This window comes from Trichoderma asperellum, chromosome 7 (genome assembly GCF_020647865.1).
Source record: "Trichoderma asperellum chromosome 7, complete sequence".
In the NCBI taxonomy this organism is placed as follows: Eukaryota; Fungi; Ascomycota; class Sordariomycetes; order Hypocreales; family Hypocreaceae; genus Trichoderma; species Trichoderma asperellum.
The window spans coordinates 2,511,291-2,528,216 of NC_089421.1; the positions used below are offsets into that span (position 1 = coordinate 2,511,291).

General features: G+C 46.3%; 4 protein-coding genes across 4 annotated transcripts; 2 read left to right on the forward strand and 2 right to left on the reverse strand.

The window, feature by feature from the left end:
- Nucleotides 1-106: 106 nt before the first annotated feature.
- On the forward strand, nucleotides 107-854 carry ATG16 (autophagy protein 16, interacts with Atg12p-Atg5p; the record flags this gene model as incomplete). Its single annotated transcript, XM_024900776.2, has 3 exons — nucleotides 107-191; nucleotides 247-599; nucleotides 681-854. 3 exons carry the CDS (start codon nucleotides 107-109, stop codon nucleotides 852-854), a joined length of 612 nt encoding a protein of 203 aa, XP_024758032.2.
- DOT1 (Nucleosomal histone H3-Lys79 methylase) lies at nucleotides 595-3,692 on the reverse strand. The gene is made up of 2 exons (XM_024900810.2): nucleotides 2,242-3,692; nucleotides 595-2,125 (listed from the first exon to the last, which is right to left on the reverse strand). The coding sequence occupies exons 1-2, from the start codon at nucleotides 2,835-2,837 to the stop codon at nucleotides 1,198-1,200; spliced, it is 1,524 nt and encodes a 507-aa protein (XP_024758031.2). The 5' UTR covers nucleotides 2,838-3,692; the 3' UTR covers nucleotides 595-1,197.
- Nucleotides 3,693-4,092: 400 nt separating this feature from the next.
- TrAFT101_011541 (uncharacterized protein) lies at nucleotides 4,093-9,855 on the reverse strand (the record flags this gene model as incomplete). Its single annotated transcript, XM_066129293.1, has 6 exons — nucleotides 4,093-5,693; nucleotides 5,749-6,384; nucleotides 6,438-7,057; nucleotides 7,171-7,686; nucleotides 8,055-8,868; nucleotides 8,922-9,855. 6 exons carry the CDS (start codon nucleotides 9,853-9,855, stop codon nucleotides 4,093-4,095), a joined length of 5,121 nt encoding a protein of 1,706 aa, XP_065985425.1.
- Nucleotides 9,856-11,387: 1,532 nt separating this feature from the next.
- Nucleotides 11,388-16,758, forward strand: TrAFT101_011542 (uncharacterized protein). Its single transcript, XM_066129294.1, has 3 exons — nucleotides 11,388-12,390; nucleotides 12,444-14,050; nucleotides 14,117-16,758. Exons 2-3 carry the CDS (start codon nucleotides 12,614-12,616, stop codon nucleotides 16,307-16,309), a joined length of 3,630 nt encoding a protein of 1,209 aa, XP_065985426.1. The 5' UTR covers nucleotides 11,388-12,390; nucleotides 12,444-12,613; the 3' UTR covers nucleotides 16,310-16,758.
- The last annotated feature ends 168 nt before the right edge of the window (nucleotides 16,759-16,926 follow it).

Sequence of the window (16,926 nt, forward strand, 5' to 3'; positions counted from 1 at the left end):
GGAGGGGTTTGAGTACCTAGGCTTTTCTTTTCACTACGACCACTTTTATAGAAGCCTCAGTGACTATACACGCGTTATTTTTCCTTTTTCCCTCACTTCTTTCAGAATGCCCAACTGGAGAGACGAGTACCTCTCTTCCCTCAGGGAATCAGAGCTCAACAATCCCGTCAACATGGAGCTCGTCCAGGCTTGTTTGTATCTCTTGCGTCCAGTTCATATACATGCGGGCTGACAATCTCTACACAGGCTCACAGATGGCAGACCGCATTTCATCTTTGGAGGCCGAAAAACTGGCTCTAGAATCCCTCATCGCCGGCCAAGGCAACAACCGGTCAAAGTCGCCATCCCTTCAGCCTGGCGAGGCGGCAGCCAACGATCCTGGCGTGGCTCAGCTGCGCCTTGAACTAGCCGAGGCCTTGCGCTCGCGAGGCGTTGCAGAAACGCGACTACGCACCGCGGAAGAGGAGCTGGATAAGCTGCGCTCCAAGATGAAGCAGGATACACGATCTATCAAAGATCTCACCACGGAAAGGACATCTCTTGCTACCAAAGTAAACGATCGGGAGTACGAGCTCAAAGAGAAGAGGAAGCTAGTCGAGGTATTATCATTATTCAAATTGCTTTACACAAAGGCTCTTTCCATGCCATTTTAAGCTTAATTACTGACGTTGTATATACAGCAAGTTCAAGATGAGATGATTGCGCTGAATCTGCAGCTCTCCATGGCTGAAAAAGAGAGGGACAGAGTCAAACAAGAGAACAAAGAGCTCATCGACAGATGGATGAAGAGAATGGCCCAAGAAGCAGACGCTATGAATCTCGCAAACGAACCAACGCTAGGCAAGGGACGGTAGAAACAAAATTAAAAGAAAAAAAAAAGTCTCTCCATTTGCATCATAACAGCATGATATCATGGCGGTAAGGATGGTTTCTTTCATACATGTTTTGTACAGTTAACTTTGTTTCGTCGCTTCATCTACTAACGCGTTTATCTTCGCTGTTGATGACCGCATTTCTTTCAAGCATTCTTTCAAGCAAAAAAGAAAAGATTATCCTCCCAATGTCGTTAACCAAACCTCAGTCCAAGAAGACAGAGGACAAAAAAATACCCATATTCCTGATTTGTACTCGATGATTTATATTCTACAATACTCAACATAAACATCTTTATGCAGTGCTGATGAAGCTCTAATTAGTCTATTTCCGCGTGGAGATGTAATACTGCCCGCCGGCGTTGGTCCAGCTGACGTAGCCCTCGGGATACGTGCACTCCTCGACCTCAAGGATAGTGCTGCCGACATCGTTGATATTGTGGCTGCTCTTGGAGTCGGCCACAAATGATTTGAGCGAAATGATCTTGCAACCCGGCTTCAGGTCCAAGAACATTCGGATCAAGTCGTCGTTGAGCTGCGAGGTGAATGCCTTGTTGTTGACCAGGATGACATCGGCCCGCTTCAGGGCGTCGTGGATCAAGGCGTTCTTACGGAAGTCGCCACGTTCGATGTGTACTTCGCCTGGCTCTATACCCCAAAGCAGGCAACGCGCGTGAAACTCTTTCTCTTGGGCCTCTGCAAGGTTGCAGGCGTTCTCCATCATCTCGCAGCCCCAGCTCTCGCATCCGACTTCGAGCGCCGCCTGCAAAACGACGTTGCCCACGCCCGAACCCAGATCAACAAAGACCTGGTCCGATGTCATCTTGGCCTGCTCAACAAGAATCTTGGTGATGAAAGGATGCAGAAGCTCGCCATAGACAAAGTCTGTCCCGTTCTCGTATTTGGAAAGGAGTTCCACCTTTGGAGCAACTGTACGGTCATAGATCTGGTCGAGAATAAACGCGGCGAGGTGCGGAGGGAGGTCGTGTAGGTTTTCGAGATTCTTCGAGACAACACCGTCTTCCACCAGGGCGAGGAGTGTCTCGTTGTATTCACGCAGCGTGGCTTTGAAGCCAGCCAAATCCTGGATGTTGCGATTCGAGGCCTTTTCGAGTCGTCGGATGTAGCCGTTATGGGGGTTGGTAAACGGCTCGGCTTCTACGTCGGTGAGGTAAGTTTCGGCGACGAGGCGTACTATGCGTATGCTCGCTTCCACGGCGTCGATCTTGTCCTTGCCCCAAACGAGCTCAAACCTAGATTTTTTGTCAGAAGAGAAAACGCCAAAAACATTTCATCTTTAATCTTGTGTTGTTGCACAAAGGGTGGGGTGAGGGGCCAAGTGGAATGCAGCCTCATTAAAATGACTTACTTTTCTCGGCGCTGCAGAGTGGGATACTGGAGCTCTATGGCGACATCTTCCTTGGAAGCTCCCATGATGGGAACACACTTGTGCTCCAGCGACGCAACATCGACGGCGTGGATGAACTGCAGCCTCTCATCCTTCCGTTCGTACGCCCTTGCGCTTCTCAGCTTGCGATTCGAATCGACCGACTTGCTCTCGCTGGTTGCCTTCCTCTGGCGCTTGTGCGAATCCAAGTCCATCCATCCATCATCTTCGGCGTCGCTGTCCTTGTCGAACTCGATGCGGTCGCTGGCGGGTGAGCGGCGAGACGCGCTGGTCGGGGCCTTTCGCTTGCGCTGCGGCTCGAGGCGCCGCTCGTCGGTAGATGAGGGGTACGGCGAACTGCTCTTAGCACGAGACGAGGCTGTCGAGGCTATGGAGGAGGTGGCATTTGGTGAGAGCTTGCGAACTGGTGATGATCGCGCGGACGACGATAGCCCGGGCCGAGCTACGGGCTTTGGCTTTGGTCTCGGAGCTATGGGACGCTCGATGACGACTTTTTCGATGCGGATCTTGGGAGGGTCGACTTTAAACTTGTTACTCTTTCCACTGAGAAGAGGCATGATGGCGGCATCAAAGTAGCAGTAAATCTCGAGAGCGCAAAAATGCCAAAGGAAAAAAAATGAGGTGAGAGTTCGCTTTGGTGGAGAGATCAGGCGGCTCGGCTCAGGGGTGCGCCTTTTCGGCCGAGGGGCTCTGCCTAGCCTTTTTGTCGTGCCTTTGATGCCTGCCTTGGGAAACCGGCCGATGGCGGGCACGCGATGATGTGCGAGAGCGAGAGTGAGAGCGCTGAAGCTGGTGATAAATATGGAATCAGGCTTGAGCCAGGGTCGCGAGCCGGGCGATGACGGCAGCGGGTGGCGGGGGAGGCGAAAAAAAGGCAGCCCGAGTCGAAAGGGAGTTGAAGCAAGGCGTTTTTTTGGCAGCGCTTTGAACAAAGGAGTGGCGGTGTTGGAGCAGAGGCTAAAGGGAAACGAGAGCGACTATGGCTTTTTGGAAGAAAGAATAGCGGGATTACAAGAAAGACAAGAAACGTATGTGATGGATAGATGGGTGGTGAAAAAGAAGATAAAAAAAGATTAGTGAAAATGATACTAGTCACCCAAAGTCTGCCGGTCTGTCAGTAAGTCAATCCATACGAGAAATATGGACGAGAGAAGGAAAAAAAAGAGGGAAGAGAAAAATCCGGCGCGTCTAGACTTGGTCGTAAAAAAGGCAGCCAACATGGACCTTGGCAGGTTCGATTTGGATTGTGCCTGCCGCTATTACGGAGGGACTAGTGAGCTTGGCCCAAGTTGGAAAAACCGGAAGGGAATCTTGCTGCTTATGTCACCAGCCTTTTTTTAGCTGGGCCAGAACTGCTGAGAAGCTGCTGCTGCTGCATGCATGGCCTGGGGTCCTCGAGAAAAGAGAGAAGCCAAGGCAAAGTCGGATGGAGGACAATGGCGGGATTTGAGCAGCAGGGCCCACAAAATGCCTCAGAGCCTGAGGGCTCCGATTCGCGGATGGCGCACGTGCCACCGGTGGCGTCCAGGGTCCAGTCCATGCCACTTGATGTCATACGTTTGAGCTGCAGTTGAGTCGTCGCTGCACAAGGAATTTCGTCATGGGATATGCCAGTTTGCTGTAAAGCCAGTGCAGTGACATATTTGTTTTGAGTTTACTTATAATCTGATCACTATAATATCCGAGCATAGTCACAAAAGCAGTGCTCTCGAAAGCTTTAACTATGTATTAAGAGCTCCGCTGTTGGTATGCATAGTAGACTAATACCTAGAAAACACCAACTCTTCTTACCTGTGTCACGCTTATATTAACCTAATCTTTATCCCACTTCCTAGACAAGTTTGAAAATCGCTGTTTAAAGTGTTTCCATCTACCACGTCTGCCACTCTTTTGTCGTGGGCCTAAGCTGTCATTTTCTTGACTTGCCGAGGCTTCAGTGTCTTGGACATAAGAAGCAGGATTATCCAGTGGCGGGCCTCCTAAAATCTTCTTAGCGTCCTGGGATCTTGAGACAGTGTGTCCCTGAGCGTAAGAAATCGATGTGGCTAAAGAATCATCGATGCTTGCTTCAGTTTGCGACTCGTGAAGCCCTGGATGCGAATCGCACTGCACACTCGTAGTCGATTCCATCACTGGCGTTAACTGCTCAGAATTCAAACTGAAACTGCTATCATTGCCTTCAACGGTTATTTTGATTTGACTTGAACCGAGAGCATTAGCATTGTTTGAAGATTCCGGAGGCAACTGGGGCCTAGGCAGCGTAGGTAATCCGATATCGTCCCGCTTCAAGGCCAATTGGTAATTGTGGCTGAATATCACCGCGCCTCGAGGCTCCAGTGATGTGCTGCTGCATATTTTGCCGCTGTTGCTGCTTCCAAGTCCTCGATGATCCTTTGATTTACGTAGCTCCTGTACAAGATAGGAGTGCTTTGATGGAGTTGCACTCTTGCATCGGCATGGTTCAAACGGCTTATCCGAGCTGTGCCAGCTGATGTTGCTGGTGAGTCTCAACTGCTCAGTTCCTTCTTCTCCATAAGAGCGTATAATATTAGCAAGATCTGAGACACAGGCCCCGAGATAGTATCTGTTTTCTGGCATTTGAGACCAGCGATCACAGAGCATTTCGGTGCTGGACGGTTGAATGATATCGCCAAAATCTTTGCCAAGCAGTACGACCGCGCCAATATCCGTGATGAGGTTTACCCAACCGTAGCCCATTGCCTCCAGCGTAGCAACGCTGGGGCGGCAATCTTGGTTTTCGATGATATCGTCAAATTCCCAGCCATCGAGATGTTTTCGAACCCTACACTTCAAGCTCACTCCATCTTTGTTTGTCATATAACTCTGATACTCCACCATCTTTTCAAGGATATTATAGAGATCGTCGACTAAATCTTGAAAACGGTAAAAATTCTCCTTCTCTTCATAAACCACTTTTTCTTTATCGGTTCCTCTCCAGAGTACCCTTTCGTTATGCTGGCTTTTACCTCGGTATATTTTAAGCTTCATGTTGCTTTCATTTGTAAGTACCTGGATCGCAGACTCTGCTGTAAATCTCTCAGTGGCCTCTTTCAGAAATCCGGATTTATACAACAGTAAAGCTTTGAACGGGCTCTCTTGTTTGCGCTTTAGAGCTGCTCGCGAAAGGTGTAGTAAAGCGGTAGTTCCATTCACCAGCCAACCGCGCTTGTATCTTTCATCCCAAAGCACAATAAACTTTTTATGAATCCACTCAAGCTTAGGTGTGTAACTTCCTCTTGTTAGATGAATAGGCCGATCTTTGATGCCCATAGCGAAATCAACACCCCCGGTAATGTATTTTCCAGCAGATATGGAAATATTATGAAGTATACAGTCTGCAGTCGGCCTTGGTAGGCCCGATCTTTGCACGTTATACTTTGCCTCGGTGGCTCCTATGTAAATGGTTGTTAGTTATTTGGAAATGAACGCACTATTGTAAGTTCTTACCTGCTAAAAGGTCAGCTTGTGAACACCAACCTACAATATGTCGAGACTGCTCCATGTCGGAAGCTCTGATAGACATATGAGGTACGCAAGCATCAAAGTAAGATATGTGAGCTCCATCGTTTCTATATTGCAAATGCCAGACAATAACGCCCCCGAGATAGTCGGTAGGGATGAGCATAGTTGAAAAGCCCTTGATAAAGATCTTGCTGTTAAATTCATCAATCCTTTGTGCATCAGCAAGTGCTGACATCACGTTTAATGGTATTTCAAGACCCGTATCGGGCTTGGGCCTTCGGAGCACTGGGAATCCTTTCACTAAAATAGAATTCCTAAACATGTTATGCCAGCATTGCCCATTATCTGACGAAATATTCTGCTCCTTTTGAAAAATGCATTCAATACGACAATGAATGTCCTGATTAAGCAGTCGTGATTTTGCATCGTCAGGCTGTATAATATGAACGGAAGGGGTACATAGATTAATCCCGATATCGTAAGGAGGCTGGCGAAGACTTGCACTTAGCCATGCAAGCTGCTCTCCAATCTCCGCGACAGAGGCTCTAGTACCGGATGCTTCTGCGATGAATTCTGTATTGGTAATCCATGCAGCGAGCTCTGTACCTTCTGGTAAATGGCCTGATATATACTTTTAGGTTAGCGGTCTAGTAAACACGATGCTAGAGGCTTACCTGCATACTTCTGCCCACGAGGACCACTTAGCACATCCTTTACTAGTTGTAGAACGTGCTCGCCAGTTGTCGGCCAAGTTTGGCGAAGATATTGCAAAATCGTCAGTGCCTGTGCATTTTTTGCTGATCCTGTCAGGGTAATGACTCTATCGATCACCTCTTCCAGGCTCCCTTGGTAATGCTGTTCTTTCAGAAAAGTGATAGGATCCCAATTAATCAAGAAAGTAGTACGGAAAGCCTCCGCAGATCTTGACCGACTAATCTTGTGGCCTGGCTTTAGAGAGGAAAGAATTGTTTGTTTTATATCTTCCATAGAATGCGAACATTCTGCTTCCATGAGCGATTCTCTTCTCAAGATTGTAAGAAGCCAGCGATAGGCAGGGGATACAATTATAAGATCGCGATATGCACCCAGATCAGAAACACTCCACTCCCCATCTTCTTCATAAACTTGGTCTTGATGATCTTCTTGAAAATACTCTTCCTCCATGTCTTGGTTATCTGAGATTTTATTGGACTCGAAATCTCCTGGATCGCTGACGTTATTGAGCCAGTCTCTTGTCATTTCTTCAGAAATTTCGGGAGCTATTCTAGCGCCAAAACTGTCTCGGTCTCTATTTCTATCATGCAAACGTGTTTCAAATAGGTGAGCGATGTTTCTTATAAATAATGTCAATTTTATTTTCATAATGCTAATGTAAAAGATTCGACCATCGTAAAGTAGAAGGCTTACCGGCTATATTTATGTGTGTAGAACATGATATCTCTTTGTATTTGAGATTTGGCGTTAAACCCAACTTTAAGGGCAAAGGTTTTCAGAAGCTCTTGGAGAACACTAAAGTTCGTTTCTATCGAGCGCCCATCAAGCCCATTTAAGTATGCCTCATCAATCAACTGATCGGCCAAATGCGAAACGAGTTCGTCCATCCTGGTATCACTCAAGCTTGTTGCAACCGAATATTCTGTTATGTCATCTGCTTCCTCCGAGACATATTCCTCTAGAGGATATCCGGTATTGAGATCTGATTCCGGTATTGTATTGCAAGGTTTTTGTGCAATCGCTTCATTTTGAGGACGAATAGTGTTTTTGATGTGATCTCGTGACACAGAAGCATATCCTGAATCTGAGAACTGCTCTCTTGAAATTGAGTCTATAGCCTTGCTTTTTTCGCTCGGCCTTGAATTTTGCTTCTCAACGTCCGTTAATTCAGCCTCAAGTTCCCCAGTCGATGTTGGATAAACCTCCCGGCTAAGTCTTGTTATTTTATTCCCTGGTACTCTCAGATCCGGAGGCGATGTCGAGGGCGGATAGAGGGGGTCAGGAGGAGGAGGAGCAGGAGGGGGAGTAGGGGGGTGAAGGGGAGGAAAACGAGGGAAACGAATGGGATCATCTATAGGTTGCCGTCCCCTAAGCTTCTCCTTCTTTTTTATAATATATTCTATCTCAGTCGTAGTTGCTCCACTCGATTCTGGATTGAGATTCACGATGTCTTCCAATGCTTCCATAATAGATGACTCCCCAATTTTCTCGTTTAAAAGACGTAGAAAAATCGCCGCTAACTCAAAACTGCATACTAGTCAAGATCCGAATCGCGTCTTATATCAGCTAGGACTTACCTTCCAGCAGCATTTTCCAAGATTCTCGATAAGATTGTTTCTTGTAGCTGCTGATGCAGCTCAGAAAAAGCTTGTAGTTTCTCCATGCGACTTTTTACATATGTCTTCAGGTCTGTTACGATCTCTACCGATATATTGGTTGTTTTGAATTGGTCAATTATCTCTGGAACCCACCTTGATGTCGTGAAGCAATTTGCTCTAAACTGTTTTTGGATGCTGAAGAGCTCTGCTAGGAGCTTTTGTCGACAGCCAGAAGATGTTGGGCATTCGTCAATCCCATCAACAATAATGAAGACTCTTGAGTACATCTTAATTGTTGAGTGAAATGCTGCTATGAGCTCGTCTAGTGATGGCCGCGTTTGTTTGCTTTTATGCTTGTTATAAATCTCCCTTACAAACTTTGGAAGAGGTTTCTGTCTTTGTATTAATTGTTTCAGCAGGCTCGCGGTGGATTCTTCAACTTTTTGCTCTCCTTGACGTAGGTAAGAGGAGTAGATATAAGCAATGCCAACCGTTGGGTTAGTTTGAAACCTCATTTCGAGATCGTTGACCACGACTGACGTGAGGACGGACTTTCCAGTTCCCGGGCCTCCTGAACAAAAGAGCGTCTGCTTCTCAGCATTTAACCAGTTCTGGTATTCCACTGAGTCAAGGAGCCATAAGCATGTCTCCGGCTTATGCATACTCAGCAAATAACGTTGCCGAGGGCCGTCATCCAACGCCAGCCATTCTAGGATCTGGATATCTTCTTCACTGCGTAAGATCGATTTTGTTTGTAAAACATCGGTTCTACTTGTAGAAACGCAAGTATCAACTATTCATAATGTTAAACGCCAAATAAGATGCAGGTGGTACTTAATTACTCACTCTGGCGAACGATGTCTTTCACACTCGGCTCTCGATCAAGGTCTCTTGGATGCACATATTGTAAGAGTTCTTTTGCATATGCCGCTGCTACGATCATCGCGTGTCCCCGCCAACCTTTTGTTTCATGAGAGTCTGCATAGTCGCAGATTCCCCGAATAGCAATGCATGGGATGTGATTCATCAACCCTGCTGCTTCCATCTCAATACAGAGAAGTTGCCCTCCACAGTCTCGATTGAAGGTGTCTCTAATGATAGCACTTTTAATCATTCGATTGCACGAGGCGATTAAACCGTAGTGGATACGCATTTCTCTAGGTTCTCTTTGTATAATCATAGACTTGTCGCAGAATCGGCAAACCTCTTCTTCTTTTTCGCCATCATCATCGTTAAAAATACGGTCGAAATTCGCAGGTCTCTGCGTAACATGGCTGTAGTCTGCTTTGAATAACACATCTTTGAGCGTATCGGATTTGAGGTATGCCGTCGCCAATATCGGCGAATCCGTTTTCAGCCTGTCCAGATATTCCTGTATTCTAGATCCGGCTAATTCATGCGCTGTCTCTATTCTTGAGAGAGCGGTGAGAAGCAAGCGGGGAGTATCGTTCAGCGATCCAGTCTGTATAAATCTATCTTCTTCCCCCACTCCCGAGTCGCATTGGATTAAACCAGGAAATTGGCCTGTTGGGGTGCTGACGACGACGTCGCCGAGCCTAACTCTAGGTGGAATACCAGAGCCGATGCCAACCAGCAAGCAAAATTTCACGGAGGGAAATAGAGAGATCATTGAAACGATAACTGTTGCGGCGGAGCCGCTGCCAAACAGCGGCATCGGTGGACATGCGATGACAATATTATGTTCGCCAATAGATCCAAGAGCGTAGTGATTTAAATCATCATCTGGCTTTGGCAGGTAGCCGTGTATTGTGTCCAGCATGGTTATTGCCGCTGTCTTTGTCTTTTCTAAGGCGCAGATCCATCCCACACTATAGTCGCTATAATTTTGAGACTTGGTAGCCATCTGCGATGGGTAGATGGTAGCTTCTCGTGTGAGTTCAGAATGTATGACAGAAATGAAGTGATTTGTGTGGTGACAGGAAATGCTGGCACTGGTTGCGTGGGACAGCCAGGAAGAGGTTTTCGTTTGCGCCCAATAAGGAATCCAACCTCCTCACAGGCTGTGTCCGCCTGCAGGCAGCTCAGCCGCCAGCGTGACGTGCAATGTCATGGTAGGATGAACCCTACCTACTGAAAGATAAGAGGCAGCAAATTGACTTGTTGATAAATGTAGGAACTCCAATATCACATCCTATTTTCTTTGTCCTTTTTTACATCCAATCCAAGCGATTTTAATCTTCTCAGCGCCACCTCAATTAATACCTATCTAGTACAACCGCCAACCCTCCTTTGCCTTTACCTTCACTTTACTTTTATGTACACACAATCTTCCGAATATTATATCTCGTTAATACATTCCGCCAATCAAAGAGAAAAGAGAAAAAAAAGGGTGAGTAGCCTCGCGCCCTCAGTAGTGTCGTCCATCACGCGTAACATTCGTGCTCCTCTTTACCAGCAGTAATAACCTCAGTTTTATCTGCCAAGAGTTGCATTATGTAGGTAATGGATTTGCATGTGCTATAAACTAAATCGCTGCTTATCTCAATCAGTTGTCGTTCTGATTTCTGGAGAATTTTGGAAAACTCTGCTTAAAGGGTTCCCAGCTGCTCTGTCTGCCATTCTTTTTGTTGTGAGTCCGCGCATTTTGATCATTCGCCGAGGCTTCGATGTCTTGGGCAAAGGAATCATGATAGAGGCGCTTCACCTAAATCCTTCAAACTAGTAAGCGATTCAGAGACCTCATATGCTCGGATATTCGAAATCAATGTGGCTAATGAGCCGTCGACGCTATCTTCAGTTTGCGATCCGCGAAGCCCTAGATGCGAATCGCTTATTCACTCGTAGCTGATTCAAGGACTGGAGTTCTGCTGCTGATTTTGCTGCTACTGCTGCTGCTCTCAATTTCATTGCATCTCTTCAATTGCATAACTCTTTTGAAAGAGAAGAGTTCTTAGACAAAGTTGCACCAATTATATGGCGGAGTATGGAGGTTGATATTTTTTTGCATACATCAGTGTACTTCAAATCACGTCTCTCACACAGTTGCATGTACCATGCCTCGCCCCCGCTCGCGCCTAAGGAGTCGAGCGGGATTGGCGCTCCATCATTGGGCCACTTTCTGTGGCCATGTTTCAGGACATGGCGGCGGAGATTCTGTGATGGGCTTCTGCCTGCATTCCCCTCGTTGAAAATAGGGCAGCAGCCTAGAAAGTAGCAGTACATAGGCATACAGGGGTCAGTCCAGCTACCAGGCATAAGTAGAAGACACGCGCTCTTAAATAGCAATACTATCTCTTGCAGTATAGATAGGTAATCCAAAGACCTAATAAAAGCGACTAACACCTCGGCCTATACACCTCAACACCGCATACACATGGCAGACCGAGATTTGTACACAGTGGGTTGGATATGTGCCATCGCCACAGAACTCGTTGCAGCACTGGCCTTGCTTGACGAAAGGCATGATCGTCCGAAAGAGCTGGATCCATATGACTCTAACAATTATGAACTGGGCAAGATTTCCAACCATTACGTCGCGATTGCTTGTTTACCCGAGGGAGAATACGGCAACGCCGCTGCCGCCGACGTTGCCGCCAACTTATTACGAAGCTTTCCCAACATCCGCATTGGATTGATGGTAGGCATCGGAGGAGGTGCGCCAACATGCGATCACGATATACGTCTCGGCGACGTCGTGGTTAGCACTCCAGGAGATGGCCAAGGAGGAGTTTTTCAATACGACTTTGGCAAAACTATACAAAATCAGGCCTTTGTGGAAACAGGCTTCTTAGATCAGCCTCCAAAGCTGCTACGGACGGCAGTTGCTGGGCTCAAGGCTCGCTACGAAATCGATGGGCATTCACTTAATGAAGAAGTGAGCAAGGCCCTTGAAAAGAATCCACGACTCAAAAAAAGATATTGTCGCCCACAGGCCGGTGATAGATTATATAAGTCTTCTTTTATACACATCTCTGGAGCATCGAAAACCTGTCAAGCATGTGGCGACGACCCTTCCAACTTGATGCCACGACCTCCGCGAGATGAATTTGAGGACGATCCGGTTGTCCATCACGGATTAATTGCTAGTGCAGATAAACTTATGAAAAATGCAGTGATTCGTGATAAGCTTGCGGCGGAAAAGGGTGTCCTATGCTTCGAAATGGAAGCAGCGGGCCTAATGAACCGTTTCCCATGTCTTGTGGTCCGTGGAATATGCGATTATGCAGACACCCACAAAAATGATGAATGGCAAGGCTTCGCAGCCATGATGGCGGCGGCGTACGCACGAGATCTCTTACGCCGGCTTATCCCAGAACAGGTGCAGGCGAGGGAAAAGGCAAATGAAATATTGCTAGTTAAGTTCTTGTTGTATGCTTTGGTAAACGACAAGCTAACAATGCTCTGCAGGGTTAAAGGACCAACTGGGCGAACTTGTTCACAATACTGGCACAATCGCATACAAACTTGATCTTGCAAAACTGTCAATTGCTGATGATGCAGAATCTGCTTCTTACGCAAACCAGCACGAAGAGGATTGTCTTCCGGGAACGCGGATTAAAATTCTCCATGAGATTGACATGTGGGCCACATCTCAAAGAAAATGTATATTCTGGTTAAATGGGATGGCGGGGACTGGGAAATCTACAATATCCAGGACTCTAGCAAAGCGTTTTCTGGACCAGAAGATCTTGGGTGCTTCCTTTTTCTTCAAAAGAGGCGAAGCGGATCGCGGAAATGCAAAACAGTTTTTCTCAACCCTCGCGTCACAGCTTCAAACTAGAATTCCCGGAATGGTCGACTATTTGAGAGAGGTCATTGATGCTGAACCTCAAATATCAGCAAAATCTCTCAAGGAACAGTTTGAAAGGCTGATTCTGGAGCCAATATCCCGCTTGAAGCCTAGTAGCAGCCAGCCTTCAATTTTGGTGATAGTGATTGATGCCTTGGATGAGTGTGAAAATGACAGAGATATTCGCGTCATACTTCATCTACTTCCACAAGTGCAGGAATGCAGCTCTACACGCCTCCAGGTATTTGTTACTAGCCGACCTGAACTACCAATTCGTCTTGGGTTCGACGCTATGGGAGGGAACGATTATCAGGACCTTATCCTTCACCAGATTCCCAGAGCTGATATCCAACATGATATACGCCTTTTTCTAGAGTACAAACTAGCCGACATTCGCAAAATTAGGTCTTTGCCCCAAGACTGGCCCGGTATAACGGAAATTACTACGCTTGTTACAATGTCAGTTCCTTTATTCATTTATGCCGCGACTGTGTGTCGTGTACTTGAAGACCACAACTTGGATCCCCGACAGTCTCTAGATGATTATTTCAGTTATAAAGCCGAAGAATCTACACTAGACGCGATCTATCTTCCGGTGCTGAATCGTATAGGTGCTAAATACAACGATAATAGCAGACGGAAAGACCAGTTGATCCAGGATGTCAAGGAAGTGGTCAGTGCGATTATTCTTCTTGAGAGCCCATTGTCAGTTTTCTCGCTGTCGAAGTTTATTGATCTTCCAACTATGGCAATCAAGGCTAGGCTGAGTTCATTGCACTCGGTCCTACATATCCCGGATGATGAAACCGTGCCAATAAGACTCTTCCATCTGTCGTTCCGAGATTTTTTACTAGACCCCAAAACTCCTGGTAAAACGGCAATTTGGACAGATAAGAAGGCAACACACGAAAAACTAGCCCTCCGCTGCCTTAGCGTTATGGACACTTCTTTACAGAAGAATATCTGCAATCTCGCAAGCCCTGCCATTCACAGACACCATAACATAACGGCTAAGACCGTCAACCAATGCATACCAATACAGTTGCAGTATTCGTGCCGATATTGGGCACACCATCTAATGAAAAGCCAAGATCTCACAACCCAATTAAAGCGTGCCCAATATTTCCTGGAAACAAAATTCCTTTACTGGGTTGAGGCAATGAGCATTTTAGGGATTTTACCGGAAGTTACTGAGATATTGAGAAAGCTGCAGTCAATCATAAAGGTGCGTGCTTTTTTCCCCAAGAAGTTGTAGTAGAAGGCTTTTTCTAATGCTCTATCTATCTATTAGCATGAAAGTAACTCTGAAATGTCGAAACTCCTTCATGACGCCATACGATTCATTCTCAGAAACCAAACAATGATAAATACGACACCTCTTCAGCTTTATGTCTCTGGGTTATTATTCGCCCCGGCAACATCAGAGATTAAAAGGCTATTCAGTGCAAATTTGCCAGATTGGATATCCATGCCACATACGAATGAGAACTCCTGGGGTGCGGAATTAGGGACACTCGACTGCTCTGATAGTGTTGATGACCACTGCATAGCCTTTTCCCCCAATGGTCTGCTACTGGCAGCCGGTGCTCATGACGGGACTATACAGCTCTGGAACGCAGTGACAGGCAACTCATTGCAGAAACTGGATTCTGAATGTGATTTTATCCGAGCTATAGTCTTCTCCCCAGACAGCGATTTGCTCATATCATGTTCTGGAAGCATAGCAGACTTTGAGTCTACCACTGGCAAATTGCAATTTTGGGATACTACAACAGGCACCTTGCAGAGCACATTGGATGAAGATGTGGGCGATGTTACCTCTTTGGTGTTCACTGATGGAGATCGGCTACTAGCATCACCGTCGATGTCTTGGGATTTTTTAAGTTGGGATCGTTCCAACGGCGTTCAGAAGCATATGCTTTCAGAGCGTCTCACCGAAGATATGACTACAGTATTTTCACTTAACGGCTTGCTTTTGGCATCACATTGTTTTGACAAAAATATAGATATATGGAATGTCCGCACAGGTAACTTGCAGCAAACACTAGTAGGTTATGGAGACGTTGTTTGCGCAGCCTTTTCTCCAAATGGCCAAATATTAGCTTCTATCGATGAAGACGGCATCATAACCCTTTGGGATACCACCACAGGCGTCCAACAACAGCACATAATGAGGAGCGTTGGACAAGCGGGCAATATAAGATTTTCACCAAACGGTCAACTGCTGGCGTCCTCACATGGGAACCCTGGACGGCCAGAAAGGGACATGGATGGCACCATTGGTCTGTGGGATCTCAACTCTTGCAACTTGGTTCGGACATTGAAAGTCAATCAAGGCGCAGTGTACTCCACGTACTTTTCCCCAGATGGCGAAACCTTAGTATCTGTGTCTAAAAACGGCAAAAACGGGCGATTTATTAAACTCTGGGATGCCACAGATATATCTCCTATTCAAATGCCTCAGCCACCTTATTCCAGAGCTAGGGCCCTTTCTAAGCTATTAGCCTCTGTTTACAACACGAGCACAATCCGGGAGGCCACTGAGATATATCCAACTCAGACACCTCACCCATCTTATTCCAGAGCTATGGCCTTTTCTCTCGATGGTCAGCTATTAGCCTCTGTTTGCGGCACTGGCACAATCGTCATCTGGGACGTCACCAACGAAACTGTGGTTCGGAAGCTGAGAGACCAGTGCGGTACAGACCCGGTTGAGGTTTTAACCTTCTCCCCAGACGGGGCACTGTTAGCGTGTAGTTCCGACGCTGGAAGCATCGGAGTGTGGGACGTCATCAAAGATACAAAACGACATAGTATCAAGGGCCATAGCAAAACCCACGGCGTGGCATTCTCACCGGATAGCCTTTTAATGGCGTGCAGTGACTCGGACAACATAATAAGGCTTTGGGATCTTACTACTCGTAACTTGCAACAAGTCCTGAATATTCAATCTTATTCATACTCGCTTTCTTTTTCTCCTAATGGTCGTCTATTGGCGCTCTGTCCATATGATTCTCATCCTTCGTATCCAACGGAGCTCCGCAAAATTGAAATATGGGATCATAGTACAGGTCATCTGCTACACGCCTCCGCATGGAAGCTTAATGAAATTTATCTTGACCAGGAACTATCTCGCAGAGAATGTGATTTTTCAGCGCTTAAACTTTGGAATCCGGAAACAGGCAGCATCAATGAGTGTCTAGAGGTGGTCACGCCACTAGACTACTCGAGCTCGTCCAAATCGAATAATAAGTGGACACGTCAGCTTAAATGGATCCATGACAGCAACCTCTACACTCAATCTAAGTGGATTATTGAAATAGATGATCATGCTGAGTGGATCAGTTATCACGGTACCAGGGTGCTATGTATTCCCCCTAACCATCACACATATTGTTGGGCTATGAGTAATAATACTATTGCTCTCGGGCATTACTCTGGGAGTGTTACATTCATCAAATTCTCGCCGCAGATTGAGCCTTAAGGATTGGACAAACTACCTATAGTAGTGGGGAAATCACCCAATACACATGTAAAAAAAATATAAAAGACTAAGGCAATTACGATGGTAATTATAATTGCTTTACCCTGCTGTCATTTGCTGCTGAATCGACGAGTACTATTTCGTCTGTGTCTAATAAGGCATCAATCCTCGCGGGACATATCTGCTTGCAGGTATCATAGCTGCGAGCATGGCGTGTAATACAATGATAGGATGTGGCCTAGCAAAACTTGTATACCATCTTTAGCGATAGGAGGGGCAGAATAGTTCCGCATTTCATTTTCCTCGTTATTTCTATGTGCCGTCTAAACTATTTTACTTAATTGATATACTTCAGTTAATACTCATATGTGCCTGGATCAAGCTTACGCTCCCTACACTACCATCCTCAAAGCGCAACGTCTGTGGCCTTATTCATCACTAACAGTGACCTAGATTAAGGTTTCTGCCATGGTTGGTATTTGATATGTCTTCATATCTAAAAGTCTTCTGTCTTTTTTTATCATTCTAGTATAGTACATACATGTGATATTTTCTGCAGTCATTTGTTATCTATGGCGTACCCATTGAGATTGTTGCCGCTCCTGCGTCTTAGTAGC

What these genes read in the sequence shown, in the direction of transcription:
- DOT1 (XM_024900810.2), bottom strand. Translation starts at nt 2,837, where the DNA reads ATGCCTCTTCTCAGTGGAAAGAGTAACAAGTTTAAAGTCGACCCTCCC. An exon ending in ACTCTGCAGCGCCGAGAAAA is followed by an intron (nt 2,126 to 2,241) that starts GTAAGTCATTTT and finishes CAAAAAATCTAG; the next exon opens with GTTTGAGCTCGTTTGGGGCA.
- TrAFT101_011542 (XM_066129294.1), top strand. Translation starts at nt 12,614, where the DNA reads ATGTGGGCCACATCTCAAAGAAAATGTATATTCTGGTTAAATGGGATG. An exon ending in AGCTGCAGTCAATCATAAAG is followed by an intron (nt 14,051 to 14,116) that starts GTGCGTGCTTTT and finishes TCTATCTATTAG; the next exon opens with CATGAAAGTAACTCTGAAAT.